The sequence below is a fragment of the Lotus japonicus genome, chromosome 4 (genome assembly GCF_012489685.1).
Source record: "Lotus japonicus ecotype B-129 chromosome 4, LjGifu_v1.2".
In the NCBI taxonomy this organism is placed as follows: domain Eukaryota; kingdom Viridiplantae; phylum Streptophyta; class Magnoliopsida; order Fabales; family Fabaceae; genus Lotus; species Lotus japonicus.
Genome location: NC_080044.1, coordinates 75,371,124 through 75,398,869, shown reverse-complemented (window position 1 = coordinate 75,398,869; position 27,746 = coordinate 75,371,124). Strand labels below are relative to the sequence as shown.

The following is a 27,746-nucleotide window of genomic DNA, read 5'->3' as shown; positions in this document are numbered from 1 at the left end:
GCTTATAAGTTCATAAGGCAAGTGTTTGAGATGATCATATCAGGCTTAGTCTCACGATTTGTCATCCGAGATTCTTCAAAATGAGAAAAGTCGTGTCTTGTCACAAGTTAGTACATGAAGATAACTATGTGTGCATCTTCAACTAGCGATGATTGATTCGATGCAATCTCTAAAAAGTACGGTAATGATGAGTCGTGAGGTGCAACATGTCACTTTGACACTTAGACGAGAGGTGAAATATCCACTTTACCTGAGACTCATTATCTTTAAATCCAAAGAAAGTGTGACATCTCACCTTCTTCTATTTTGTTGCATTTGTTAAGTATTTGATTTTTTTTTTTGTTTTTAAGATGAAACGAAACTGAACATCGAACTCATGAAATGCGACACTTTTAGTTATGTAAAAAAAAAGAGTGGAATGAAGGAGAACATAATAAAACACTATCTTAAAACTTTTATACAGTTAAAAAAAAATACTCTATTATATTTGAATCTTTTTAGTTTTTTCATCAGCCTTCGAATTTAGTTATATAGAAAAGAATTATGCATATAAATATTATTGTGAATAAAAATTATTTACATAAATGAATATTAGTGAAGCGTGGGTTGTGTAGTAATTGAGATTTGAGAGAAATAGTAGAAAGAAGGAAGAAAGAAGAAAAAGAAAAAGAAAACCCTCCGAAAATCTCAAACCCTGTTTGTTTGTTTGGTGCGACGATGGATTTCCAAGTCGTCGTTCTCGGCGGTGGCGTCTCCAAGAACCTCCTCCCTCTCGTCTCTCAGGTACCTAACCTACCTTCCTCAATCTCATTCTTCTCCTTCAATTCGCAAAATCAATTTCAATTCGCTTTGCATTTGCAGGAGCTTCCAAAAGCGTTACTTCCGGTAGCGAATCGTCCAGTTCTCTCTTACGTTCTTGAGTTACTGGAGCTCAGCAACCTCAAAGATCTCATTGTGGTACTTACTCCATTTTTCTCTTCTTTCTTTAATTTTTGTGTGCATATTTCATAGGTAGGGCAAACAATACAAAATTAGTAGCAGTAGTGAGTGTTTTGATTTGATTTGAGTAGGTAGTTGAAGGCGAAGACGCCGCTCTTCATGTTGGAGGTTGGATTTCTGGAGCTTATGCTGATCGCCTCCACGTCGAGGTAATAATCCATATAAGATTCAGTTAAATCATTAAATTGTTCTTCAATTAGTGACACCTTATTCAATTTTTACCTTAATGTTTTGATAATCTGTCCAACTGTGTGATTTTATTGATTGTATTTGAAAAATGTTCCAGGTTGCTGCGGTTCCTGAGGATGTGGGAACAGCCGGTGCGATTCGGGCCATTGCACGCCACCTAACTGCTAAAGACATTTTGGTGAATAACTGAATATATATCCCTTTACTCTGACTCGTAACTTGTAGAGGTCGAATTAATGTTGATCGTCATGGTTGTGTTAATTTTCTGCAGGTTATTAGTGGTGATGTTGTTTCTGATGTGCCGCTTGGTGCTGTTGCAGCTGCTCATAGACGGCATGACGCGGTTGTCACTGCGATGCTTTGCCCTGCACCTGTTAGTGGACCTTCGGAGTCGGTCTCGTCTGGCGGGAAGGATAAAACCAAGAAGCCTGGACGCTATGATTTAATAGGGCTGGACCCAACTAAACAGTTTTTACTTCACATAGCAACTGGTTAGATCTATGCCTTTCCCTTACGTATGGAATTTACTGTTTGTGTTTTGAGGTAGATTCTCACAAGTCACAGCTCTTTTTCAGGAGCTGAAGTTGAAAAAGATCTTCGAGTTCAGAAGAGCATTCTCCGTGCAGCCGGACAGGTGTGTTTTTTTCTTCCTTGTCTCTCAACCTGCGTAGAATTTATTTGATGTTAAAAAACCATGGCTTTTCTAGTGTGAAAATTAAGTGTCTGCTCTAAAACAGTTCTATCAATCACATTTTTCTGCTATTTGCAATTATTGGCTTATTGCATTTCTTATTCAGCACATTGTCCAAAATTATTAATGGATTTCTTTTCTGTCTAGAGATGGGGAGTTATTATTATGCGTACGTTCAGTCTAAGAAAAATGTTATACTGTATAGAAATAACCTCTTTAAGTGGAAATATGAATTTGTCATCCGAGGAATTGAAAATTGAATGAAAGACTTTTGCAGGTTCTTATTTCTCTTTGTTTTTTCTTACTATTTTTTTTTATCATGTGTCCCCCATGTAGATAGAAATAAGAGCTGATCTAATGGATGCCCACTTGTATGCATTTAAAAGGTATATTCATTTACATTTTAGCTGCCGCTATGTTCTAAATCTTAAATTACTCATATGATTGTATCCTGAAAGTCTGAAAATTAATTTTCTTGCAGATCAGTTTTACAAGAAGTTCTAGATGAGAAGGTTGCATTTCATAGCTTGAAGCATGACGTATTGCCATATCTTGTCCGGAGCCAACTGGTTAGTTGTTTAATGTTTTTGCAGAGATGGGTTAAGGGACATTACACTTTTAAGGATTCTAACCTGGTTCAAATTTTCTAAATGAGAGTTAGAAATCAGAAGTATTATTAAATGGTAGTCCGCAAGCAGAAGAAAATGGAAATGAGAAGGTTATTTCTCAAAGCAATCAGCAAATGCTATCTCAAATACTTGCTAATGCATCTGAACTGACTTTTCATCAACGACATGCTCTGGGTCCTAATGGTTATGGTCCTACTTCTGCTCGAAAAACCCATAAATGCTGTGTTTATATTGCTGGAAGTGGCAAGTACTGTGCTCGTCTAAATTCTATACAAGCATACAGCGACATAAACAGAGATGTGAGTGAGATACATTGTTACGGCTTTAATCCAATACTTGATGTTTTATATTTTTCTTTGGTAACAGTTTTTCTTGCTGCGGTTTTTATTCATTTTCTTACTTTGACAGTTAATAGGAGAATCCAATCATTTGTCAGGGTATTCCTTCTCCGCTCATAATAACTTTATCGATCCTACTGCGGAGCTGGGGGCAAAAACCACTGTGAGTTAAACGCACTGCAGAGGACTTAATTGTTCTGTCTGGTAATCTGGTATACAGTTTCAGAAGCATTGTTTTTGGTTTTCCCATTTTGAAGTTCCCACATTTGTGATTTTAGATTGGACCACATTGTATGCTGGGGGAAGGTTCACAGATGGGTGACAAATGCAGTGTAAAACGGTCTGTCATTGGCCGTCACTGCAGGATAGGTGCGAATGTTAAGGTGGGAAGTGCTATCTTATTAATTCAAATTAGCAGAAAGTTAGTTCTTGCATCTTTTGATTTATCTGTGACAATGATTCATTCAATAATTTGATGTTTTCTTCCATTTGTTTTTATGTACGCAGATTGTTAATTCAGTAGTGATGAATCATGTTACTATTGGAGACTCTTGTTCAATTCAAGGTTCTGTTATCTGCAGCAACGTACAGCTCCAAGAACGTGCTGTGCTAAAAGATTGTCAAGTAATTCATCTCTCCTTTTCTTTGTTTTCTTTTCATTATTACAATTTTTCAATTGCAATGTGACATTACCTGTATTTGCAGGTTGGAGCAGGTTTCGTGGTCACTGCTGGTAGTGATTACAAAGGGGAGGTGTTGGCTAAGAAATGAAACAGATGTGAAAATCCAGGGTGGGGAAATACATAGCAAATTGACTTTAAGCAGAGGTTCCAGCAAATTTTGAGACTTTTGCTGGCAATGCTTACAATCTGGTGATCTTGGCAGGAGGAGCGAGGAAATTCTAATACTTCCAATTTGTATTTCTATCTTTGCATTTTCATTTTCTTACTACGCAGTTTGAAAATGCCTTCACTTGGTGTTGAGGTTTTATTTGTATAAATGACCACCCATTGTTTCCTCTTAACGATAGTTTTCTGCCTTCAAAATCCATGTTACAATAGATTTGATGGTTGGTGTCTAATTGCTGTAGTAAAGTGGTATGATCCTGAGCCATCAGTTTTGTATTGATCAAATATATAGTACTATTGAGAATGGTGATAATGTTGAGGATGACTTTGTATTTGCTTGGGTGGCTTGCATGTCACTTCATTGATCTTTCAAATTCATTCGTCTGTCAGTATAGTTTTCCATCAATATAAATTTGGTGGTGCTTCAATTTTTTAAAGATGATTTTGGTAAAAAATTTAAGAGGACTAATGTTACTTGATTATCGCCCAATACATGCAACCTGGTCATGTATATCCTTGGATTGCAGTAAAGCTGAAATGAAAGGAACAAGATAGAGTTTTTTGAAGAATTTAATCTAACTCATTGATCTTGTGATCATTGATACTGATCCATATATATATAGAGTGCAATTACAGGAGCTATAGAAGCTTACTAACTGCAAACTGATCAAAGCTATAGAAGCTGACTAACTGCAAACTGATCAAAGCTATAGAAGCTAACTAACTAATAACTGGTCAACAGAAAATGAACTATGTAACTGACTAAAAACTAACTTCCTACCTCATAACTAACGCTTACAAGCAAAAAACTAAATAGCTTGATTTAATTAAACAAATAGAAACTATTAATCCGGGATTTTAAAGGTTTAGTGAGTAAGTGTGCCAATTGAGCATGAATAGAGATAGGTAGTAACTTGGTGAAAAAGACCAACTTGTAATTTCTCATAGACAACGTGATAAATTGATAATCAATTTCGATATGCTCTGTGAGTTCATGGAAGCTTGGATTGGCGATGATATGGCGAGCAGATTGGCTATTACAATTTAACAATGCATGTGAGATAGCTGCAGCCTGTAGATCATGAAGGAAACTCGTGGGTTAATATGTCAACTCACCCTGTTTTAGACTGCTCATCTCGCACTGTTGAGTGTCAATAACTCACAAATCATAAATTTTTATTTTTAACATGCCAACTCGTGGTAAAACAAGGCAAGGTGCATTATCGACCTACTTCTCAAATATGAGACTGGGCGGGTTGACAGTTGGGCGGGGACTCTGCGGTGTAGGCTGGCCTGTTTTGCCACATCTTAACAAAATTTATATAAACATAAGGTTGACTTTTGAGAACACTAACTTGTTGATGAGCTATGACATCTCAGCCCTACCCCCCCAATCATGGAGAACACTCTTATCGTCTAATAAAATAAGTCCCGTGCATAATGAGGCTATTATTTTAGTTTGATATCTGGATCCCATCTTCAAAAAACTTTGACCATATTCATAATTAATATTAGGCTTAAATACTCTAGGGGTCCCTGAAATTGTACCCCGTATCAAAATAAGTCCCTGAAATTTTTTTTTCCGATTCCGGGTCCCTAGAAAAATTTGTTTGATCAAAATAAGTCCCTACGCCGGAGAAGACAGTGGTTGCCTCCTCATTGTTTCCACAAACCATGAAATAACATGTTTAAAACACTCCTAGACCTTCATATATCTGATCTGGGCGAAGAAATCGCAAGAAACAAAGCTAAAACGAAGAAACCGAGAAGCTCCATAAATTCCGGCGAGAAGAAATCAACTTGCGACTGACCTTTTCTCTTCAACTGTGACGACCCAGCCCACGAGACCACCACCACTGAGTTCCTGAGGACGAGACGAAGCCGGCCCAACACCCTGGTCGTAGCGCCGCCATGACCGCCGTCGTCAACCACTGTCTTCTCCGGCGTAGGGACTTATTCTGATTAAAAAAACAATTCCAGGGATCCGGAATCGGAAAAAAAAATTTCAGGGACTTATTTTGATACGGGGTACAATTTCAGGGACCCCTAGAGTATTTAAGCCTTAATATTACTCCATCTTTCTCTGATATATTCAAATACAATATAACACATAAAATTGGAATGGAGAACTTCCCATTTCAAAGAAAACAACAAATCAAACTAAACAATAATAGTTTCCAAATTGATTGTGGAATCTAATGTCATTCAGACGGTTGCCCATCAAATTATAAATGAAAAATTCATTGATGACCAAGGAGAATCCAATTTCTATTGCAGAATTATACATAGAAAAAAAAAAAACCAAATATGACAATGTGATACAATCATACTTGTAACGATCATTACCCAAATTCTATATAGCATTGTCATCTTCATCCAATTTATCTCCCACCTTACTGAATTCAATCCACCTCTTGGTCTTGGAAAGATTCATCAAAAAATACAACCCTATCCCAACAGAGGTTAAGAAGGCACTAGCCACATAAACAGTTCTGGTAGCAACAACCATCACACAGATCAAAAGTACAGATGGAACCAAGCACATGAGGACCACACCAAGGAATCCCAGTGGAACCTTATATGGCCTTTTTAATGCTGGGAATTTTCTCCTCAACTTAAGAAAAGATGCAAACTCCAAAAGCATCCCCAAACTGTACAAGAAATTCACAGTAGATATAATCTTTGTGAATGTTAAGAAGGACACAGCAATTGCTATAACTGCTGAGACCAAAATTGCCATCCAAGGAGTATTAAACCTTGATCTTTCCCCAAAAATTCTAGGTAAAAATCCTAACTCTGCCATACCCAGAAGCTGGTATGCAGCACTGCTCAATTGAGCTTCAAAAAGGCCAATAATTGATAAAACAGCACCAATTTCCATCCAATATTTCAACCACTTCCCAGCAATTATCTCAGCAATATCTGCAAAATACCCACCAACCCAACTCTGTTGATCAAGTGGCATGGCCCCAGTGGAAGCCAATAAAGGAATTAGAAAAGCCAAACAAGTAAGCAACCCAGCAGAGAACAAAGCCTTTGGAAATGTCTTATGAGGTTGATCAACTTCACCAGCTAAAGTACTAGCATTGTCCCAAAAATTCAAGTTCCAAAAGATGGTGTTGAAGTAGAGTGCCCAATCCTTCTTCTCCTGACCCAAGCTCAACCATCTGCTGGGATCAATTTTGGGCAAGCAAAACAATGACAACAACACAAAAGGCAAAAGAGAAATAACTCCCAGAGCAACTGCAGTGTACCCAACTATGACCAAGCCAGAGTAATTGAGAAAGGACAACACAGAAGTGGACAGAAATATGGCTACAAAGTGAGGCACACCTGAAGACAAAGCTGGAATCACAAGCTTGAGATAATCTATGCAAAGAACTGGGAATGAAGCCAAGTTGATAACCCCACTGAAGAACTTCCAGAAACCCATGAGAGAGCCCCAGAAGGGACCAAAGGCTTCATTAGCCCATATGACAAACCCACCATTACCAGGGAAAGTTGTAGCTAGCTCAGCAGTGAGAAGAGCCTCTGGGATGCTCCAGAGAAAAGGGAAGACCACAAATCCAAGGATGGCAAAGAGAGGGCCTGCTGCTCCCACTGCATACTCTTCACTATAAGGGCCACCAGCAACCTCAAAATATATAAGAAAAATCAGAGGAAGAAGAGCTAGCTTCTTGTGTGGTGGTTTGGGATTGGAGCTTGGATTCTCTGCCTCTGCCTCTGCCCTGTGATCTAATAGAAGATGTTGCTGGGAACTTTGAGATTCTTCCATGTAAGAGTACTGTGGATTGGATTGAAACTAAGAGTTGAAGACTTTATGATGATGATGAGTATATGATTCTAGTAAGATATGGTTGTCTCAGAACATTTCATGATTGTTCTCTATCTACCCAACAAGACCAAGTCATGTTACATAATTCATCAATCTTGATTTTGATTTTGTCAACCCTTTTTGGTATAGTGCAGAATTAATAATCAGATATAATAATAAAAAAATTGGAAGAAATTTGATCATGTAATGTAACAAATCTCACTCTACCGACAACACTATGTCTCTCCGACCACCATAGCCGCCGCCTCCGCTGCTGCTACCGTTGCGGCTGCACATTCACATCGGTGATCGCCATCGCATCCTCCTTTGTTGAAGACTAGAGGATAATTCGCCATCTTCATATGTGGAACAATAGAATCATCTCCTCGCTATCAAATCTACTGCTTGTGTTGTGTCTACAAAATTAGTGTTATTTGGTTTTGGTCCTCATCTTTTTATAACATTTCACTTTCATCCTCGTGACTTGGGAATATGGCTATTTTTAGTCACTCGCATTAACTCCTTTTTATAACATTGAGATACCAACTATCTTAATATTTTATTATTGCAATGATTTCTTTATCTGCTCATTTTTCTATCTATGTGTTATGTTTCAATTTCACAATAGTAATAACCGCACATATAGAATTTATTCGGGTTAGGAAAATTCGAACCTAAGTATAAGACATAGGTAATGTGAAAATGTTGTTATATTCGGATTATTAAACTGCTCCTCTATAGAAGAGTCTCATTCTTCTCATATTTCACGATAGGTAGATACCTGCAACTAAAGCTGGGTACGCGGGTTGGCCCGCCTCGTACAAGCCCACCTCGTGCTGGCTCGCCCCACGTAGGCCCGCATTTTAGCGGTCCTCTATTTTTCGGGCTATAGCCCGCACTAGTCCGCGGTTTCACGGGCTAGCATGTGGGCTTTTGCCTCTCTTACACCTTTTTTCCCTCGTAGGCCTGCCTGTATTAGCCTGCCTCGCGCTGGCCCGCTCCGTGTAGGCCCGCATTTTAGCGTTGCTCTATTTTTTGGACTATAGCCCGCACTAGTCTTCGGTTTCGCGGGCCAGCCTGCGGACTTCGACTCGTTTACCTAGCTCTACCTACAACGCTTAAGTCAATAAGACACTACTAGAAATGTGTCAAAAACCGCTAGAAATGTACCATAAATAAATTTTTTAAATAGATAAAGTATATCTATCTTCTATTTTTATCATACTAAACAACCTATAAATCTACTATATTTTTCACCTCTTTCTCTCTTTTTTACCTCTTACTTCTCTACCAAACTGAGTGTTAGTATTTCATGTTAGATCGCAGAACTCGAGCGCACAACATACAAAGGAGAAGTGGTCCATCTTTACCCACTAACCCTATCACCTCTTGATTATATTTCAGAAACATCTTACAACAAGCTAAATGTTTGTTAACATATCTTCCTTTTAGAAAAAAAAAACAATAATAACACTTCAGTTGAAGAATGAAGACGCTATTAGGGACACATTTCAAGTTTTTTCTGGGTCAAATTCGACATTGTTTCATGAATCTCCACATTCTGAACCTAGACGCCAATTACCATTAGGTGCTTAGTTATTCTTTTACAGTATAAAATAATTTACTTGTCCTCTTCAAAGTGAAAATGACATTGATTGATTCTTAAACAAATTAACAAGTAACTCTAAGTTTGCTTCAACAGATATATCGATCAAACGAGGCCACAATATTTTGGGAATTTTATAATGTGATATATACTTTTAATATTCATATTCATTTAGTAAATGCAAAAAATTAAAATAGAAGTCCCGTGCATTTACACGGTGTATTATTCTAGTTTGTTTTATTTTCCTTCTCGAGACATTCATAATTTTTGTCGCAGGTATCATACCATCTTCAACAAATTTTAACTATCTTTTGTTATTATTATTTGGGTTTCCTATGGTAGAAAAAAGAGAAATAGATAGAAATGAAAGTGGAAAAAAAAGTGGAAGTGTGCATATATCATAACTCAATTAAAATTGATATTTTCATGGACTAAATTGATTTTAAATTTAAATTTCTTAACCATAACAATAGATAAACTTATAAATATTATATTATCATGTCTAATACAAGGTAAACTATCATTCAATTTCTCATGAACAAATATACATACAATATGGCTATCGGATTCATAAACCCAAAAGAAAATGAGATAAAACCAACATTACAATTTTGTTCAGTAAAAAATAATGATGATGACAACTAGTATTTCATCAAGAATGAGCTAGTTCTATATCATATCCTCCTCTTCTTCCAATTTATCTCCTACTTTACTGAATTCAATCCACCTCTTAGACTTGCAAAGGTTCATAAAAAAATAGAGCCCTATCCCAAAAGTGGTTAAGAAAGCACTAGCCACATAAACAATTTTAGTAGCAACACTCATCACATAAACCAAAAGCACAGAAGGAACCAAGCACATTAGAACCAGACCAAATAATCCCAATGGAACCTCAAATGGCCTTTTCAATGTTGGAAATTTTCTCCTCAACCTAAGAAAACAAGCAAACTCCAAAAGCATCCCCAAACTGTACAAGAAATTCACAGTAGATATAATCTCTGTGAAAGTTAAGAAAGACACACCCATTGCTATCACTGTTGACACCAAAATTGCCATCCAAGGAGTGTTAAACCACTTTGATCTTTCCCCAAATATTTTAGGTATGAATCCTAAATCTGCCATACCTAGAAGCTGATATGCAGCACTGCTCAATTGAGCTTCATAGAGTCCAATAATTGACAAAACAGCCCCAATTTCCATCCAATATTTCAACCAATTCCCAGCAATGATCCCAGCCACATCAGCAAAATACCCTCCAACCCAATTTTTTTGATCAAGTGGCATAGCACCAGTTGCAGCTAACAAAGGAATTATATAAGCCAAACAAGTAAGCAATCCAGCAGAGAGTAAAGCCTTTGGGAATGTCTTCTGTGGTTGATCAACTTCACCAGCTAAAGTACTAGCATTGTCCCAAAAATTCAAGTTCCAAAAGATTGTGTTGAAGTAAAGTGCCCAATCCTTTTTCTCCTGGCCTAAACTAACCCATCTGCTAGGATCAATTTTGGGCAAGGAAAACAAAGACAACAACACAAAAGGGAAAAGGGAAATAACTCCCAGAGCAACTGCAGTATACCCCACTATGACCAAACCAGAGTAATTGAGAAAGGATAGCACAGAAGTGGAGAGGAATATGGCTACATAGTGAGGTAAACCTGAGGATAAAGCTGGAATTACAAGCTTGAGATAATCTATGCAGAGAACTGGGTATGAGGCAAGGTTTATCACCCCACTGAAGAATTTCCAGAAGCCCATGAGGGAGCCCCAAAAGGGTCCAAAGGCTTCATTAGCCCATATGACAAATCCACCATTGCCAGGGAAGGTTGTGGCTAGCTCTGCTGTGAGAAGAGCCTCTGGGATGCTCCAGATGAAAGGGAAGATCACAAAGCCAAGGATGGCAAAGAGAGGCCCTGCAGCACCAACTGCAGATTCTTCACCATAAGGGCCACCTGAAACTTCAAAGTAGATGAGGAAGATGAGTGGGAGAAGAGCTAGCTTCTTGTGTGGTTTGGGATTGGGGATTGGAGCTGGATCATCTGTGTGGTCAGAAAGAAGATGTTGCTGGGAAATTGGGGTTGGAGAGTAAAGTGTGTCTTCCATTTGTGAGTAATGTGCAATGATTAGGGACTAATAGTAAAAGGCAAGGCTGCCTTTATGAAGAACAATGATTACAAGTTTGAAAAGATTTCTTGTATGTTTAGATACACACCGGAAAATCACGATTGCTCAACGTGATTTTGTCTTCATCCCGAGTTTCACCGTAATTCCAAACATGTATTCTACCACTAATGGGTGGCTTGTTATGTGGTACATTTTTCTTAAATAAGGTGGGGTTCAACCTTTATGTTTGGAATTTTTTTTGCTCTAGGAGCTAAATGCAACAACATGTGGTTGTTTTCAGCTCAATAGATTCCATCACTAATGGGTTGTTTGTTATGTGTCGTTTGTTCGGGTGGTACATTTCTTTTAAAAAAGGTAGGGTGGAAATGTTAAATGCAACAACGCGAGAATATGTGTCATGTAAATGTTACCGACTCAAATACAATAATCTTTTGTGTGGAAGATGTAATAAGATATCAACTAGTTGCGTCTATTTCATTCACTAACTAGCACATTTCATGCTTGTACTCTACCAGCGGTGAGTCATGTTGCTTAACGTGTACTGTATTTGCTGGTTCCCGAAATTGTAGCGAAAGAAAGTCATCAATCTTACGTTTAATTTTAGTGAAACCTTTTTTTTAATGTAATAAAGTAAGAAATAATATTCTCTGTTAAGTAGTTTCGAGTTAGTTAAGGAAAGTTTAAATTTCAATATTCAAATACTGAACATCACCAAAAATCTACCTTAAGTACTACCTACGTGTCTTAATAGCTGCCAAATAAAATCTGTTTATTATAGTTTGATTTGAATGGATAGCTTATGAAAATGGTATAAGAAATTTGATCTAACTTTCTTCCTTCAATTATTTCTGGATATAATCCGCATAGTTTGGACGATCACGTGGTTAAAATTTGGTTGGGTTTGACATTCCAATTTAACATGTTTAGGCTATTGTGAGCATGTTTGGACTTTGGATACAAATAAAAGTAATACATAGGATTAAAAATGACTTCATAAAATTGATGACATGTGGACAGGAAAAACTCATTTGGGTCGACCTAAAATAAAATTAAAAAATTCATGAATATGTTGAAAATGATTCTTTTATAGGAATTAATTTAGAATTTTTTTCTTGATGAACCATGCGGGCTAAAACGGTCAAAGAAATAACAAAAGAAAAACTATACACTCTTCTGTAAAACGTAGATAAACTATTAAGTAAAAACAAAACAAAACTAGGAAGAACATAAAAAAAATGCGTAAGGCACCCCAGGTCTAAACCAAATTTAGTTAAGACGCCCTCGTAGAGTTGGCCTCCTAAAAGACATGACCCTAGATAATATGAGAAAAACCTACAATAAGATCATGAATCTAAGTTAACCAAGATGCACAAGAGTGGAAACTCGCACACCCAAATTTCAAGAGTTAAATGCTACAAGCCAAGTCCGAGTCAATACTCATTTATGTTTTTGTTTGGTTTAGATGAGAGATAGGTCGAGAAGAGAGAAAGAGCGAAGATGAGTAGAGATAAAGATATAGAAAATATAGTAAATTTTAAAGTTTGTTTGTTATAGTAGAAATATAAAAGAGAAAAGATGCCATGAATCACTTTTTTTGTTTTGGTTAAATAGAAAAAGAGAATGGAGAAAATCATTTTTTGTATGAAATGACATCTACACTCTTCAGATAGTTTTTTATATTATAACATTTCTGTTCATATTTTGATTTTTATAATTTAATATTTATTTTGGTTTTGTGATTAATTGTTTTTTATTAAATATATTAATATAACTCGGAAATAAAATTAGACTAATATCTAATTAGTATATTAATTAATTGAACAAAGTAAAAACGAAACATAAGCTTGTTCAGAGTGAAAACTCAAAAAAGGGAAATAAAAATGCGTTTGCCGGGAGTCGAACCCGGGTCTATTGCTTGGAAGGCAATTATCCTAACCGTTGGACTACAAACGCTGTTGCTTGTTGATTCTCTTGTTTTAATGTCTATATACTACTACTACTCTTCGACTTCTTCCATTGAAATTCCAGATTTTGCAATTCGTTGCGTGTGGAATAGGATTGGAGCTATGGAGACGATTCCTGTGAGGACGACGATGATACCTTCAACTTCAGCTCATGCTTTCCATCGGAGAACAACCTTCCAACCCTCATCTTCACCAATTCATCATAACAGACACTTACGCTTTGCTCTTCGTGCCAAACTGTCTGATACTAAATTTCAAGGTACCCCATCTCACAATTTCTGAATTAAACTGTTAAAAATTTGAACTTTGAACGTTTAGCCTTCATTCAAATGGATTTCAATTGTTTTTGGTTGTCTCTCCCTTTTGGATTGATATAATATAATATAATATTTCATAAAAACTATTGCAAATTCTGAAGCTTTTCATGAAGCTGCTTTTTTGTACCTAGGTTTTTGTCAGTTTTTTAATTAACTTTGATGAGATCATTGTTTTTCTTTTTTGCTTATTTAATTAAAAAAAAGTGACTACTTGTTTGTTGTCAAGACTGATATGATTTAGGCTTTACTATATTCTGCATCTATCTGGCCCCATCAATGCAAGTTTTGATTATCATAATCATAATTATATTGTTTTATTAGTCCCATCTTCACTTTTTTAGTGCAGACAACATTTTTTTATTGCAATTAGTAAGGCTTAGAAAATTAATTATCTAAGTGTGGTGTGTCCCTAATGATTATAGTTTGTTGATTTTTTTCTGTCCAAATGTGTTTTGGCATCATCTGATTTGTGTATCTACAAGGGATTTTATGAGAAGTACAGAATTTTCTATTTACTGATCACTTTAGCATCCTAGGTTTGTAGTTTTGTACTATCTTTTCTTAGCTTTGAGTTGTGTTCTACACTCAGGAAGCTTTGGATTTTAACCAAATTCTGTTCTTAGCTTGGATTTGTAGTTATGTTCTAAATTTGTTCGTCCATCTACGATGTTATTGAGCTCTAAGTGGTTTGTGCTACAGATTTTCAGAGCTATGTGAAGCCTTCACGTATTTTGCCTGCCTCTGAAGTGAAAGTGTATACAAATGCATCAGCAGAAAATCTTTTATCTTCCCTGAAGGGGGATGAATCCAAATCGTTATTCAGGGTCCAGTTAGGTACCAGCAACTTATATGGCTCAAGTATAACTGACTTCAATGCTGGAATTCTCTTGTGTTTGATAGATGAAGTCGGAAATTCCATATTGAAGAGGATCCCTGTGAGTTTGATGACTGATCATTCCACAGAATCGGGGGATATAACCAATGGTGACGCGCTTCACTTCCAAAGAGGTTCTGTTGATGAATTCATTTTTGAAGGTCCTAAAGTTGCAAGACTTGAGGCTCTTTGGGTCAGTGTTGAATCGGGTATGTTATTATTCTTGTTTAGGCGCCTCTTGTTTATTTGTTTTTTGGATGTTTAAGATTCAGTTACCTTTGATCAACAAGTTAGTCTGCTCCCATTTTTGTTTAAAGCACTGAGGGAAATATCTCTTTATCATTATTTGCTAGGAAGCCTGTCTAGAGTTATAATCTTATTACATTTTAAAAAACATTGTACATCCAATATATGGTTTTATGAAACTTGAAAACTAATTGATGGTATAATCAAATTAGTTCTAGCATGTTTGAAAATACTTCTACAATTGGTTTTAAATCCAAAATCAATTCTGGGATGTTAGGATCAGCATTTGTCACAATTGATTATGGATAAATTGATTATAGTAAAATTGAGTTGTAAGAGAAGTGATTTATGTTTGGATACATTATGAAAAAAGTTTTTTTTGTATGGTTATGTTGTGAAATCTGGTTGTAAAATCTCAAAGCTGGTTATGTTCAACACAAAGCTACTCTCTATTACTTCCACCAGAATTGATTTTGGGACTGATAGCAATTCATCAAAATGAATCACAAATATCTATATCGGCTATCAGAATTGATTTGCTCTCTCAGAATTGATTCTGAGATTCCTTGGTGAACCAAACACATAGAAGTGTCAGAATTGATTCTGAGGAAAAATTAGTTGATCCATTGAAACGAAGGCTTTTTAACAACATTCTTGTTCTCTCTCTAAGGTCAGGTCAGTGGCGCCTAGGAAGTGTATCCTTAATGGTTATTAATAGTGAACGGCAACTATCATTGCCAGAAGATACGGCGGAACTACGGTACACCGGCTTTCAGTATGACTTTCAGATTGAAGATGTGTTGCTTGGTGAGGGAAGTGATATGTCCATGTTGGAATTAAGACCTACCCTTGTCACTGAGCTTGAAGGAACTGATCCTATAAGCTTGTTCAACAAAGGAGTTTATGACAGTAGCACCTTGCTCCTGAGTACTGGGATCTCAAATGAAGAGAGCATGAGGGAATATGCAAGCTTGAAGTTCTCATTGCTATTTTATGATGCTGTGCTGACACTAATTGGAACATCAATTGCTTCACTCTCAGCTGGGGAAAATTTTGGGTTTGCTTTCTTGATTGGTGGGATTGGAGGGTTCTTGTATCTCCTACTGTTGCAGAGATCTGTGGACGAATTGCCAGCTTCAGAATTGATCACCAGTAACAAGGGAGGAAGTAATGCATTGTTCAGAGGTTTGAAGGGCCCAATAGCAAGCGTGGCAGTGGCTGTAGGTTTAGCTGTATTGGCAGTGAGGTATAGTGAAGGAGGTCCAGTGATGTTCACTCCAAAAGATCTCATTGTTGGAATGATGGGATTTCTTGCATGTAAGGTTTCTGTTGTGTTGGCTGCATTTAAGCCCATAACACCAGGTCTGAAGTTACCAAGTGATATGTAACATTGTTATACTTTTTTCTTTTAAAGGAATGCTATACATAGCTTGTTTGGCAGCTGTATTATACAAGATAGGGTAAATGAGGAATAACTTTACAAATTGTTTGGAGCAAGCATTATAGTACACAAGTTTATGTATCAAATGACTTATATATTAAAATGATGAATAGCTTGATCATGCCTTAAGATATTGAGATTGGGCTTGATTGAATGTTGATCTATAAGTTCATGCGAAAACTTTCCAATTACATAAGTAATAATTAATTTGATACTATCTTTTAATTTAGTGGAGCGAGTAGTCATTTTAGTCTATAAAAAATCTTGGTCGGTCATTTTTGTCCTTACGCTATGCAAATTAGCAAAAATGCTCCTAACTTTTAGATATGTAGTAAAGGTCGCAATAGTCTTTCTATTACTAAGTTTCATGAAGTGTTAACAAAGTTGCAATTGTGGCGGGCTAAGTGCACAAATTAGTAAGATAGGAAAAGACTAGGGTGATCCCTTTTTACCGGGACCATCGTTAGTCCTTTACTGAACACCGTTTAGATCTTGAAGTTCATCAATTTTTTTTTTGATGAGTGGTTAGGATTGAATTAGAGATAAAAGAGTAAAATTATAATATGTCATCTCTTGAATTCTCTCATCACTTCTCTTTCTCTCGAATCCTCTCACAACGCACATGTTCCCTTTCTCTGCTTCATTAGGAAGGTTTCGTAAGCCTCACAAAATTCATCACATTTCCCTTACTGTTGGACGAATCACCACCACCAAGGAGCAAAGTCGAAGGCCACCACCATGCAAGGAGGGAGGACACCGCGAGCTCGTGTTCATGAGGAAGAAGTGAAAAAGAACCATCAGTAGGACCACAAAAGTGAAGAAAGAAAATTACGAAATAGGCTTTGAGACTATTGGTGGCCACGGGAAAAAAAGGGACCACACTATCTTTGCTGTAACGATTTAAAATGGAGATTAAGAGCATACATCTAATGGGAATCGAACCTGGATCTGTTCTTGAAAAGAAATCAAACTACACCAGTTAAGCTAGACACTTGATGTACATTTCAGAGGAATAAAATGATTTTTTTCAAATATTTCTATAACGAAACAATCAAACGGGTAGTCCTAAAATGTGGAGCGCAAATTATTGTAATTATAACATTCTGAAAAAATCTGCATAAATAGCAAGGCAAATTATTGTTACAAATTGTCTCTCAACTCATTGTCATTGAGGCTACAAATATCTCAATCAATTCTGTAAATTACCTTAAACTCATTTCAAGTCAAAATTAATTAACATTAGTATAAATATTTGGACAAAATAAAATTCATTTCAAGTCAAAGCAAGAAAACAAAACTGACTATTACTACATTTTTCTCACAAGACTGGAAAGAAAATCATAAAACACCCATTAGAAAATATGTTAAAGCATTATCCATCTACAGAAACCAATTCCCTTAACAATAATCCTAAAATGAGAAAAGAAAGGTCAAGAGTTGCAAATAAATAGAAAAAAAAAAGGGAAAATTGAAGAAACATTAAAATTGATACACTGCATGTTGGAATGCCACATATGCCCACAATAGCATCGCCTGCTCCTCTTCCTCTTGGCTAGATTCAATTATAACTAATTAAATAACATCCGGCGAAGCATGACTTGGAAAGTAATGATCAATTTGATTCAAGCCTCTGAATTTGACAAGTAGATGAGCTTGCACTTAACTGCAAGGCACTAGTTGCAAGTAATAGCAATTTAACCAAAGTTGCTTCATAGGAAATAATCAGGTGTTCTTCTAGTTACATCAGGCTCTCCCCTCCTCGGAGCTGGCTCAAACTGTGATTAAAAAATAATTAAGACAACTAACTTCATGTACCAAAGACGTAAAGCAAGACTAAAAACATTTTAGTTATGGATCCATTATATTGCCTAGTAGTTAATTAGGTAACGAAATAGGAAGCTCAACCTGAATGAAAGTATGTCCTTTGCAGTCATCAACTTCAAGGATGGATGCCATGTTCCCACAGCGATAGCAATAATTAGGTGCACTAAATATGGTTACCACCTTTTGATCCTGCAAGAAGACCCTATGAATTAGCTATGTACTCATGTATGAAAATAAAACAAACAATATGAGATCAAATACTTACATGACCCCAGTTATATCCTTCCATAACCAGCTGGTGAGCTCTAGCAATCAGCTTCAAGTTATTGGTATGGTTAAATTGCTCAGATATGTCCTATAAAAGTAACATGCATAAGCAATTGACAAAGATTACAAGAAACGTACAAGCTTGATGCACAACAAACTAGATTACCTGGCCAAAGGTATACCCAGCACCCCTAGGAGAGATACCCCAGCCACAGCGATCATCCGGATCAGACCAGAGAAGATCACACATGGGCCCCTCATGAGGAACTTCTTGTACACGATCAAAATTACGAATGTTATCAAGGGTTTCAATAGATGGGGACAGCCCACCATGAAGACAAAATATTTCAGATTCGACCTTCAAAAGAGAATACATCACTTCAGTAACATTAAATTATTGAAAACTGATAGGATTTCAGTACCCAGAAAGTGGAAGTATTGAAGAAATTTAATGTATTATTGATGCAGAACCCTAATTCCCCAACCTGCCCAATGTGGACTACTTCAGGAAATACCGAAATAGAGCTAAGAGATATAAAAGGTTGCTAAGAATTTACTCAACTCTCTACTAATTCTGAATTACAATCTGCTGCATACCCTCATAAGCACTACTATCCAGTATCCCCTACTTTTATATTACTCCAACTAAATATCTTCATTTGTAACTACTAACTCACTCTATGTTGGTTAGCTTTTCTATCGGCCTATATGTTGGTTAGTTAGTTGTGCAATGAAAATGACTCCTATGGGTTACGCTCCTGTAGAGCTCTCCTACACCTCTCATAGAACTTCTTAATTAGGACTTATTCCTATAAAAAACGTGGAAACCTCAGTGAACTATGTGAGCTGCAATCAAGTTGGCAACATATCAATAAGTTTATAGAGCAAGATAATAAGAGCTAGCACCATGAGCATATTTTTTTCAGAAAGGAAATAAGAGATACAGCAGGTAACTAGATATAACTCAAAATAAGCCTACAAATTTAAGACTCCTAGGATCAATATGTACAACGTGGAGCTAAGAATCATAACAACCTAACCAACATACTAATAAATCCAATCAGAGGCAAAAACAGAATATCTTGCAGTGCTTTACAAAATTATGTAAAGGATACTAACCAATGCTGTCAACGGAAAGTAGTCGAATAAATCAGTGAAGATCTTCCAAACATTAGCATTGCCATATCTGCAAATCAAAATATGAAAATATTCACTGATACAGGATTGCACAAGTTCATATATTCACTGATACAGGATTGCAAAAACAAAAAAAAAATTATCTCTACAAAAAAGCCGCCAACCAGAGAATGAGAGAACTATTTATCATTTTCATCACCAAAAAACCCATTAAATTAAATCCGAAAAATATAACAAAAAGAGAAGAATACACATTAATGATAGTAGGGATAAAGGAAAAGATTGTGTCAAACTGAAGACAATGATAGCCAATATCAAAGTTACTGTACAAAGATGTCATTTAAAAAATGGATTTAACAGGTACTTACTTCCTTAGGCACTCATCATAAAACCCATAAACTTGAGTAATCTGCAGCAGAAAGTTAAGATCAGCCATTACTATTCAAAAATAATCCATACAAGAGCAACTAAACAAACAAGCAAGTCAAGTTGTACTCTGCATTTCAGTCTAACATAGTCATTTAGAAGTATAAAGCTCTGAACATTACAATTACTTAATCAAATCCCCTGGTACCATTCTTTAAGAAAAGCAAATTTTGGTCCTCAGATAGAGCAGGCACCAATTGTGTACTCAATGGTACATTATTTCCTTCTGAAGGGTGAAAGCATTCAATTGGTAGCAATAAAGACTTTCAGGCAGTAACTGAGAAAAAGTTTCTCCAGAACTAAATTGATACCGACTATTCTCCGAGGACCAAAATAAGATTTTCATCTCATTCAATTCCCAACTGTCAGAAATGTCACATGATAAAAACTAGAACAAACCTGTCGGCTTTCATGATTCCCCCTTAGAATAGTGATGCGCTGCCGATAACGCACTTTAAGGGCAACCAAAAGCTGCATTATTATAACTTAATTAGTGCCAAAAATGTTACTTACAAAAGAAATATCACTTCAAAGCAAAATAAACACAATCCAAACATGCAATTAATAAAATAAAAGTCATAAGCTTGTACCACAAAATCATAACCCCACATGTTCTATAGATATAATGCATTATTACATATGCGGCAACATCATATACTCGCTTTACTTTCTGGATAGCAGGTTGGGCACAACAACAAATACTTCAATTATATAGTGAACACAAATAAATGCAACAATTGCCACAAACAAGGCCTATTGCACGAACAAATGATAATCCATCATCCTCACTGCACAGGTATGCCATAAGAAATTTTAGAATGACAATCTGGAAAACAGAATTTTTCAAGGCTGAACACAACTGTAATTGAACTAATGAACTAAGTAATTTTAAACTCTTCTAAAGCAGATATCAAACTACTGATGCAAAATATACAAATGTAGCATGGTCTCTTCTAAGACCAAATGAGGTTTTACTGAAACACCCTAATGAAATAAACCCACCAAGAGTTTGAAATACTAAGAAAAGGAAAAGTATGCAGTTCATATTTACCGTTACGGTTTCGACAGAATAATAGCCACGGTCAACATAATCTCCCATAAACAAGTAATTTGTATCTGGACACTGCCGACAAAAAGTTGTAACCAGAAATAAGTATTCAATCACCAGACTTCATAAATACGCAAGTATGTAAGTACGAGAGACAATTCTAAAATTTTAAAAAAAAAATCTCAAATTTATAATAAGGCTAAGGAAGAGAGACTGAGTATGTAAGGCTTCTTATGGGTCGTCAAGGCTAAATGCTGTTCCTGAATTAAAAGTGAGACTTCCTGAGAAGCTGCTTTAGAAATTTATGATTAGATCTGCCTGAACCCAGGGTCAGAGGAATCAAAAATACTAAAAATACATTATATTCCTGATCCAAATAACCAAAAATAGAAAAGGTCCCTCAAAAAAATAAACTTTTATGCCATATGATTGAACACCAGGCTTCCCCTTTACGTATCATATAATTTCTTCTTGCAAGACAATTGCACCAATAGAACTCAAGCAAAAGTACAACCCCCCTTTTTCATGTATGTGTAAGTGTCTATCCAGTAAGTTTTACACTACAAGGGTAATCTGGAAAGACATTTTTAATTTATTGCAGATAACAAATTTGCGAAATTGCTTAGTTACTAGCAATATTGAGAGGACTACACTGTCATGAAATTTTAGAGAAGGCCCTACTACTCTAAAATCAGAAAATAACTCAAATCTGATTTTTCAATACTTAAATGAAGGTGCATGGGATTTCCTGATTTTCCAACTTTCAAGTATTATTTAGTTTAAGCATATTAAGTTTCGGTAGCTTCACAAATTTATTAAATACATGCTGACTATAAAATCTACTATCAGAAAAAATACCTTCCCTCCAATGCGAAAAAGCTCTGCAAGATCATGAAATTGGCCATGAATATCACCACAAATTGTAACAGGACTTTTTACAGGCTGCAAATGTTGCCAAATAAAGTAACCTTTTTAGCTTTTTCAGTCATTCAAAACCATCATAAGTTAAGCCCTATTTAATACACTTAACAAAGTAAAAATCAGTAAAAACGGAATGCCCAGCAAAGCCAGACAGTCGATAAAAACTTGACAGATAGGCATTGGACAAACATACCTGGACATTGCTCTCTTCCATTAAAATCTCCTTTGCCTTCTCACACAAGACCCTTACCTGCATAAATAAATGTAATTGTGAAATAGGAGTTGGATCACTAAATGAAAAAGAACCACACTATTAATGGCAAAAGGCTTATTTAGGAAGGAAAGAAAATCAAACGGAATACAATATTAAAAGAACAACTATACTAGACTAACAAACTGTTTTTCCAGACACTAGACTGAATTCTGTTCTCGCCAATTTGCTGCTAATTGGGCCATGAGAAAGAAAAATAGAAGCCCAATCTTTTTTCTTACTTAAAAAAATGTGTTGAGCCAAAAAATTGATTGGAAAAAATAAAACAAACCTGATGGAATCTTATTTGTTAGGTTCGCCTTTCAATTAGAACAAAATGGACCCCAAATAGGAAATGGATTGGATCATTTTGGAAACTTTTTCATGTTATAAGTATAATATAAAGCCATTCATGTAGTGTCTCCACCCAACAACTTAAGCTTTAGGGATAGTTAGTGCATGACATGGTACCAAACCCTCAATGACCAAATACTGATGAGTACAATCATTGTTGCCACAATTATTCTAATTGAGGTTGAATTTCAGCATGTGCATTGTCCATGTTTCAAGCCTAAGGGCTCATGCGTGAGGGGGCGTGTTATAAGTATAATTAAAAACCATTCACGTGTCTTCTAACAACTTAAGCTTTTGAGATAATTGGTACATCTCAATCCCAAAAGACATATTGGTAGTCTTGCATGACATAGCAAAGCAGCCATATAATGTTATAATGGGATTGTAGATAGGAGGATGGCCACTATGCCTATACTGAAGATTATCAATGCAAGAGTAGAAAATTTAGGCTATATAAATTCTCAACAAAAAAAAATTGAAGATGCCAGGATCAACTAAGCTGCGTGAAACATATGCACAGAGCCAAGATGGGTTTGGGCAGAATATGTTTAGGCTAACAAAAGGTAGTTAAAAAATGTGTCTGTTACGGATGAAGGGTTTCCAAGTATTCGAAACCTAAAATCCATCTGATTAAAAATAAAAAGTGTACAAAAAATCTCCCAAAAAAATAAGTGGAAAACAGCCAAAACAGTGGAGGAAACAAAGATTTTGCCCCTGTTCAGAGTAGCAGCAGCTGTAGACACAATTAGATCTGCAAAAGGCCATAATCTCAGCTGTAATCAGCGGCAAGCAAAATTGCAACACGACAGAGAATTCAAAGTGGCCAGAGGCTGCTCTATTGCTGGTTTATCAGTGTGATTTCTGTTATTAACTACTCCCCTAAAAAAACAAATCAAGGCAAACCTACAAACATCTGCTGCCTGTTTGCCCCAAATCGCTGCTTTATCAGTGTGATGTCCAGCATTAACTACCCCACTAAAAGAAAAAACCAATCCAAACCCGCAAACATCTGCTGCCCGTCTGCCCCACAACGCTGCTTTATCAGTGTAATTTCCAGTATTACTAAAAGGAAAAAGTAAAACCAATCCAAACCCGTAAACACGTGGATACTGCTTCCCTCTCTAATTTTCCAAGCACCGATTCATAAAATTCAATGACTCAACACATAAAACCAAAATGGAAATTTTAACTTGACTATTGGGGTAAATTAATGTAGAGAGGGTTTTTTATTTATTAAAAAGTGCAATCCCAGCTGTTTTGGATAATTCTCTATGGCTTCACTCGCAGCTTACACATTTAAACCGAACAAAATAAATTTGTCGTTAACTGCTAAACTTGAAATTATCAGAGAAGCCAAACAGAAAACATCATGCAACTTATCTGATCTTGTGGTTGTAGCCCTGACATAGATAACTAACAATACGCAACACCAACCAAACAAGGCCAAAACAGATAACTAACTCTTCCTAAACACAAAATCAAAAGACAACACTCCATGTGTCAGCAATATACTTCAGAAAAATCCAACCCTCATAACTTGTTGTGATGAAAATAACCCCAGCAGGTCTAGTATTTTACATTTCTTAGAAGCGTGAGACACAACTCATAGGCGTTGACGCACAAGCATTCATTCCCTATCACCTATTCCCCTCACCAATAGAGCCTAAGTAACAGCCCAACCAGCCTGCTTATGTAGCTCCAACAAACAAACAAAACTTACGACCTTAACACACAGGCATAAGGAAAGAAGAAATTTCCTCCGCCACCTAACGTTCGTCGTCGTTGTTGTTGTTGTCAAATAAATCTCTCAATGACGATAATCTTATATATCCGCTCTCAAAATGCAGAAATGTCAGCATCCGTCTCGAAAAACTGGCTTAGATATGAAACTAACAAGCTTTCACCACCCAAAATGGTTGAATAGCCTCACAAGTCACAACAAACCCTAAAATAATCTCAAAACCTATGACCACAAGGACGAATTCCGCAAATCTAAGGGAACATTCAAAATAACGCGCAATCTAGTCGCTATTCCATTTATAGGAGAAGCCAGATTTCACGAAAGAGGAACGAGTTATTCAATTTTCGGTACAACAAGCAACAGATCGATGCGATTTCAGCTAAAGTAGAGAAGGAAATTAACAATTAACAAGAGATTTTCCGATCTGCGAACGCGGATTTGAGAGAAAACAAAAATGCGGAGGAAAAGTGAGATTACCTCTTGTTCGGACAAGGGTTTGCACTGCATGAGCTGAGCAATCTGCTCATCGAGGTTTCCATGTGAATTCGAAGGCACGGAATCCATGCTCAACTCCTTCTCCGCCACCGAACGTTCGTCGTTGTTGTTGTTGGATCAATTTGCAGTCTCGGAATCGATGGAAACCCTAGATCTCACTGGGAAAACCCCTTTTCGCTTTTTCGGTTTGTTGTTGTTTGTGAATTTTAGAGAGAGAAAGAGAGAGGGGAGGAGAGAGAAAGAGAAAGAGAGAGAGAGAGATGAAGGAGAAGTGGTGATGGAGAAATCAAAGCGTTGGAGGGTTCGCTGGGCTCGTTTTGTTCGATAACCACACCTTTTTTGGGGGGCAAAATGAAATTAATAATAATTGCACATTTGCACTGCTAACTAACTTATTTACTTTCATATTTCGATTTCAAAAATCAAACCGATTATGATATTTTTTTGGTTTCGCATGCTCAACTCTATTGGCAGCTATCAGATTAATCTTCTTATAATTTGAAAATCATATTAAATGAATAGATATTTCTTAATAAATTGTTCATTAAATGAATCATTCAATGATTGAACTTTGTATTAATTGTTTAATAAGATTGTTGTTAGTTTAGATGATGATAATTGATGGCTACTAAGTTACTTTCTCCGTTTCTTTTTGTGTCATTCTAACAAAAAGCTATCCAACCAAGATAGTGGGTTATTGAAGTTTTTTTTTCATTCTACCCTCTTGCATCCTAATCATAAAGTTATAAAGTTTTCCAACAAAAATAATGAATAATTAATTTTTTGTTATACTCTCTCTCATATAACTAAACTATTTATCATTATTCCCTCCCTAATAGCAATAAAAATTTATAACTTCCCTCAAATTTGTAATGTTAACATTTTTTCTATGTAACTTTGAAAGTTCTTTTGGGTACTTTTATTGTAATTTAATTTCCACTTACTAGATAAGACTTTGAATTGATGTAATGTGAATTTAATTTCCACTTATTAGTAAGGGTATAATTGACAAAATGAGCCTTAAAACATCAAAACGACAGTTAAATATGAACAAAAAATTTCTTCTAAAACGACACTTAAAGGAACGAAGGGAGTATTATTTTATTTTCATAATTATAGTTTCATATTTGATTTTGTAAAATATACTTTTTCCGTTTCAAAATAATTCAAATAATTGTTTAGAAAGAGAAGAAGCGTGCGTATTAAGAAATATATAATTAATAATGTTAAATTTTTAAAATATAGGAGTAGTATTTATTTTTCTAATTTGTCATTTAAAGTGTATTTATATCTCTCATCATTTATTGTTCACATATGTGCATTATTCAAAAAAACACCAATTAATGCTCCTTTTAAATTTTAAGTGAACAATTATTAGATAACAATTTTTTTCTCCAAATAAACAACAATTTTTAAATCAACAATGATACGTTTACATCTCATTTTGTATACGTCTTATTTTCACCTATTTTGATTTATATTTCTCTATTTTATCATCTATCACATCTCATACTTGCATTCTCTTATTTTTTTCTTTTCTATTTATCTCGCTCCTCCTTCCACATATTGTGTGAAAGCAACATTATTCATTTTGAAATGGATAGATCATAAATGGACAATTATTATAAACTAATTTTTTTCTTCTAATTGGACACTCAAACAAACTTTCTATCCTACATTTTCATATTTATTTTTAAAAATCCAATATCCTAATTAATATTAGTTAGAGCACATATTGGGGTTGCAGATGTTTTGGTGAAGACTTGAGCCTTGAGTTTAGAACTTTTGTTTCTTTAATGCCTCTACTATGCATTTTAGAGGCATGTAGTTAGTTGGGTTTTTTCTTTTATTTTGCTGGGCTGTTAAGTCCACCGCTCCATCAAAAAAAAAAAGAATTATTTTCCACACTCTTGGTATAAAAAGGTGGAAGGGATAAAAAAAACGGTACATCAAAAAGAAAAATTATGATAAAATTAGAAGAGAAAGATATAATTATCAAGTGAGTATAAAGAAAATATTTATATTTCAGAAAAAAAAAATCTCAAATCTTTTGGTGGCCAACAAGGAGAATGAGATCAATGCACCTATTTAAGAAGAATTGGGATCATCTTATGTGAAAAATTATCTCATATTTAATTTTATTGAAATTTTGTGTTTATTTATCTCTTCACATGTATGCATTAAAAATGTTTTTTTGTTACAAATAAATATGTTATTTTTATGAGTGAAACTTCATGAATATGTGATATTTTTATTTTTATTTGCAGCAAAAAGAGGAGTTTGATAATTTGGTTCATAAGGAGAAATTAAGAGTTTAATAATTAAATTACTTTTATAACTTAATTAAGAACGATCCTGCTTCAAAATCAAAAGGAGAACACCAAATTACTAGTTAATGAGAAGTATATGATCAATACTTTAGTAGAGAAATGAACAAAAAATATTATCTCCATGTCGATTTGCTGGAGAGAGCGAGAGTTTCACCGCAGATGATCCGATATCTGGCCTTAGACGAGGCTGACCGCTTTTATCTGTGTATGACATACTTCCATCCATGTTCTTGCATCCAATCTACCTTCATTCCAACTTACCTATGAAATCTATCTATCCAGAGCTTTTCTCAGTTGTTATGTGCCACATTTCCAAAAGAAATGCCAAAGCTTTTCACAATGACTCTCAAGTCTCAATAGACTCTCTTGGAATGAGTTGTTCTTGGTGATCTGATGCTTTTAGACATTTAGTCAAAATGCATGTGTTTTGATTGTTCACAAAAGGACATTAATGCAGTAGGATATGTAGAAGGTGGGTGTAGAGAGATAGGTGAACAAAAGATAGGTAATTCCTGCCTTGCAAAATAAACTCATTTGTTAAAATATCATTTATGGACTCCTTCATGCATGATTTTGATTTTACTCAGCAATCTTTGACTTTAGTTTTTGTGGAGACAAAGAAGGGAGCTGATTCACCGGAACACCGGTTATGTCCTAATGGTTTTCCTGCTCATGTCCTCATTTGTTGGAATGGGTTGCTTGAATGGCTATATTAATTAGTGTAGAGAGCAGCACTGCTATGTAAACAAGAGTGTGAATCTAGGTTTAGAATGATGCTTCTTTTTCTGTTGGGGGGGGGGGGGGGTGGATACTTAATGATCAATACATTTTATTAGGAACATCCTTTGCAGTCATTACCTGATGTACCAGTTTGTTGGA

The 27,746-nt window shown here is 35.7% G+C and overlaps 5 protein-coding genes and 1 non-coding gene across 7 annotated transcripts; 2 read left to right on the top strand and 4 right to left on the bottom strand.

Moving 5' to 3' along the window:
* The first annotated feature begins 392 nt into the window (after window positions 1-392).
* On the top strand, window positions 393-4,026 carry LOC130711132 (uncharacterized). 2 transcript variants are annotated; one of them, XM_057560628.1, is made up of 13 exons: window positions 576-783; window positions 862-957; window positions 1,071-1,148; window positions 1,286-1,366; window positions 1,460-1,679; window positions 1,764-1,822; window positions 2,216-2,265; window positions 2,361-2,448; window positions 2,541-2,807; window positions 2,917-3,009; window positions 3,125-3,229; window positions 3,354-3,470; window positions 3,552-4,026. In XM_057560628.1, the coding sequence occupies exons 1-13, from the start codon at window positions 718-720 to the stop codon at window positions 3,615-3,617; spliced, it is 1,386 nt and encodes a 461-aa protein (XP_057416611.1). In that variant the 5' UTR covers window positions 576-717; the 3' UTR covers window positions 3,618-4,026. The 2 variants fall into 2 exon arrangements, with proteins under 2 accessions (XP_057416612.1, XP_057416611.1); XM_057560629.1 differs by lacking the exon at window positions 3,552-4,026 and having other exon boundaries at window positions 393-783; window positions 2,945-3,009.
* A 1,869-nt stretch (window positions 4,027-5,895) lies between these two features.
* On the bottom strand, window positions 5,896-7,988 carry LOC130712046 (probable polyamine transporter At3g13620). Its single transcript, XM_057561872.1, has one exon. It carries the CDS (start codon window positions 7,467-7,469, stop codon window positions 6,048-6,050), a length of 1,422 nt encoding a protein of 473 aa, XP_057417855.1. The 5' UTR covers window positions 7,470-7,988; the 3' UTR covers window positions 5,896-6,047.
* Window positions 7,989-9,584: 1,596 nt separating this feature from the next.
* LOC130714690 (probable polyamine transporter At3g13620) lies at window positions 9,585-11,471 on the bottom strand. Its single transcript, XM_057564612.1, has one exon. It carries the CDS (start codon window positions 11,209-11,211, stop codon window positions 9,784-9,786), a length of 1,428 nt encoding a protein of 475 aa, XP_057420595.1. The 5' UTR covers window positions 11,212-11,471; the 3' UTR covers window positions 9,585-9,783.
* Window positions 11,472-13,112: 1,641 nt separating this feature from the next.
* LOC130715284 (uncharacterized) lies at window positions 13,113-16,160 on the top strand. The gene is made up of 3 exons (XM_057565362.1): window positions 13,113-13,455; window positions 14,213-14,596; window positions 15,309-16,160. The coding sequence occupies exons 1-3, from the start codon at window positions 13,113-13,115 to the stop codon at window positions 16,019-16,021; spliced, it is 1,440 nt and encodes a 479-aa protein (XP_057421345.1). The 3' UTR covers window positions 16,022-16,160.
* TRNAG-UCC (transfer RNA glycine (anticodon UCC)) lies at window positions 13,114-13,185 on the bottom strand. The gene has a single exon. It is a non-coding gene; the product is annotated as a tRNA-Gly (tRNA).
* A 1,241-nt stretch (window positions 16,161-17,401) lies between the features above and the next one.
* LOC130710984 (serine/threonine-protein phosphatase PP2A catalytic subunit) lies at window positions 17,402-24,832 on the bottom strand. Its single transcript, XM_057560404.1, has 11 exons — window positions 24,520-24,832; window positions 21,891-21,947; window positions 21,635-21,718; window positions 20,780-20,851; window positions 20,128-20,199; window positions 19,671-19,711; window positions 19,285-19,351; window positions 18,332-18,523; window positions 18,164-18,253; window positions 17,980-18,087; window positions 17,402-17,849 (listed from the first exon to the last, which is right to left on the bottom strand). The coding sequence occupies exons 1-11, from the start codon at window positions 24,604-24,606 to the stop codon at window positions 17,784-17,786; spliced, it is 936 nt and encodes a 311-aa protein (XP_057416387.1). The 5' UTR covers window positions 24,607-24,832; the 3' UTR covers window positions 17,402-17,783.
* Window positions 24,833-27,746: the final 2,914 nt, after the last annotated feature.

Coding starts and splice junctions, on each gene's coding strand:
- LOC130711132 (XM_057560628.1), top strand. CDS start 718: ATGGATTTCCAAGTCGTCGTTCTCGGCGGTGGCGTCTCCAAGAACCTC. Junction 784..861: donor TCCTCCCTCTCGTCTCTCAG/GTACCTAACCTA, acceptor TTGCATTTGCAG/GAGCTTCCAAAAGCGTTACT. Junction 958..1,070: donor ACCTCAAAGATCTCATTGTG/GTACTTACTCCA, acceptor TGATTTGAGTAG/GTAGTTGAAGGCGAAGACGC.
- LOC130712046 (XM_057561872.1), bottom strand. CDS start 7,469: ATGGAAGAATCTCAAAGTTCCCAGCAACATCTTCTATTAGATCACAGG.
- LOC130714690 (XM_057564612.1), bottom strand. CDS start 11,211: ATGGAAGACACACTTTACTCTCCAACCCCAATTTCCCAGCAACATCTT.
- LOC130715284 (XM_057565362.1), top strand. CDS start 13,113: ATGCGTTTGCCGGGAGTCGAACCCGGGTCTATTGCTTGGAAGGCAATT. Junction 13,456..14,212: donor GTCTGATACTAAATTTCAAG/GTACCCCATCTC, acceptor TTTGTGCTACAG/ATTTTCAGAGCTATGTGAAG. Junction 14,597..15,308: donor TTGGGTCAGTGTTGAATCGG/GTATGTTATTAT, acceptor CTCTAAGGTCAG/GTCAGTGGCGCCTAGGAAGT.
- LOC130710984 (XM_057560404.1), bottom strand. CDS start 24,606: ATGGATTCCGTGCCTTCGAATTCACATGGAAACCTCGATGAGCAGATT. Junction 20,852..21,634: donor TTTTTCGCATTGGAGGGAAG/GTATTTTTTCTG, acceptor TTTTGTCGGCAG/TGTCCAGATACAAATTACTT. Junction 18,524..19,284: donor ACTTTCCGTTGACAGCATTG/GTTAGTATCCTT, acceptor TCTCTTTTGAAG/GTCGAATCTGAAATATTTTG.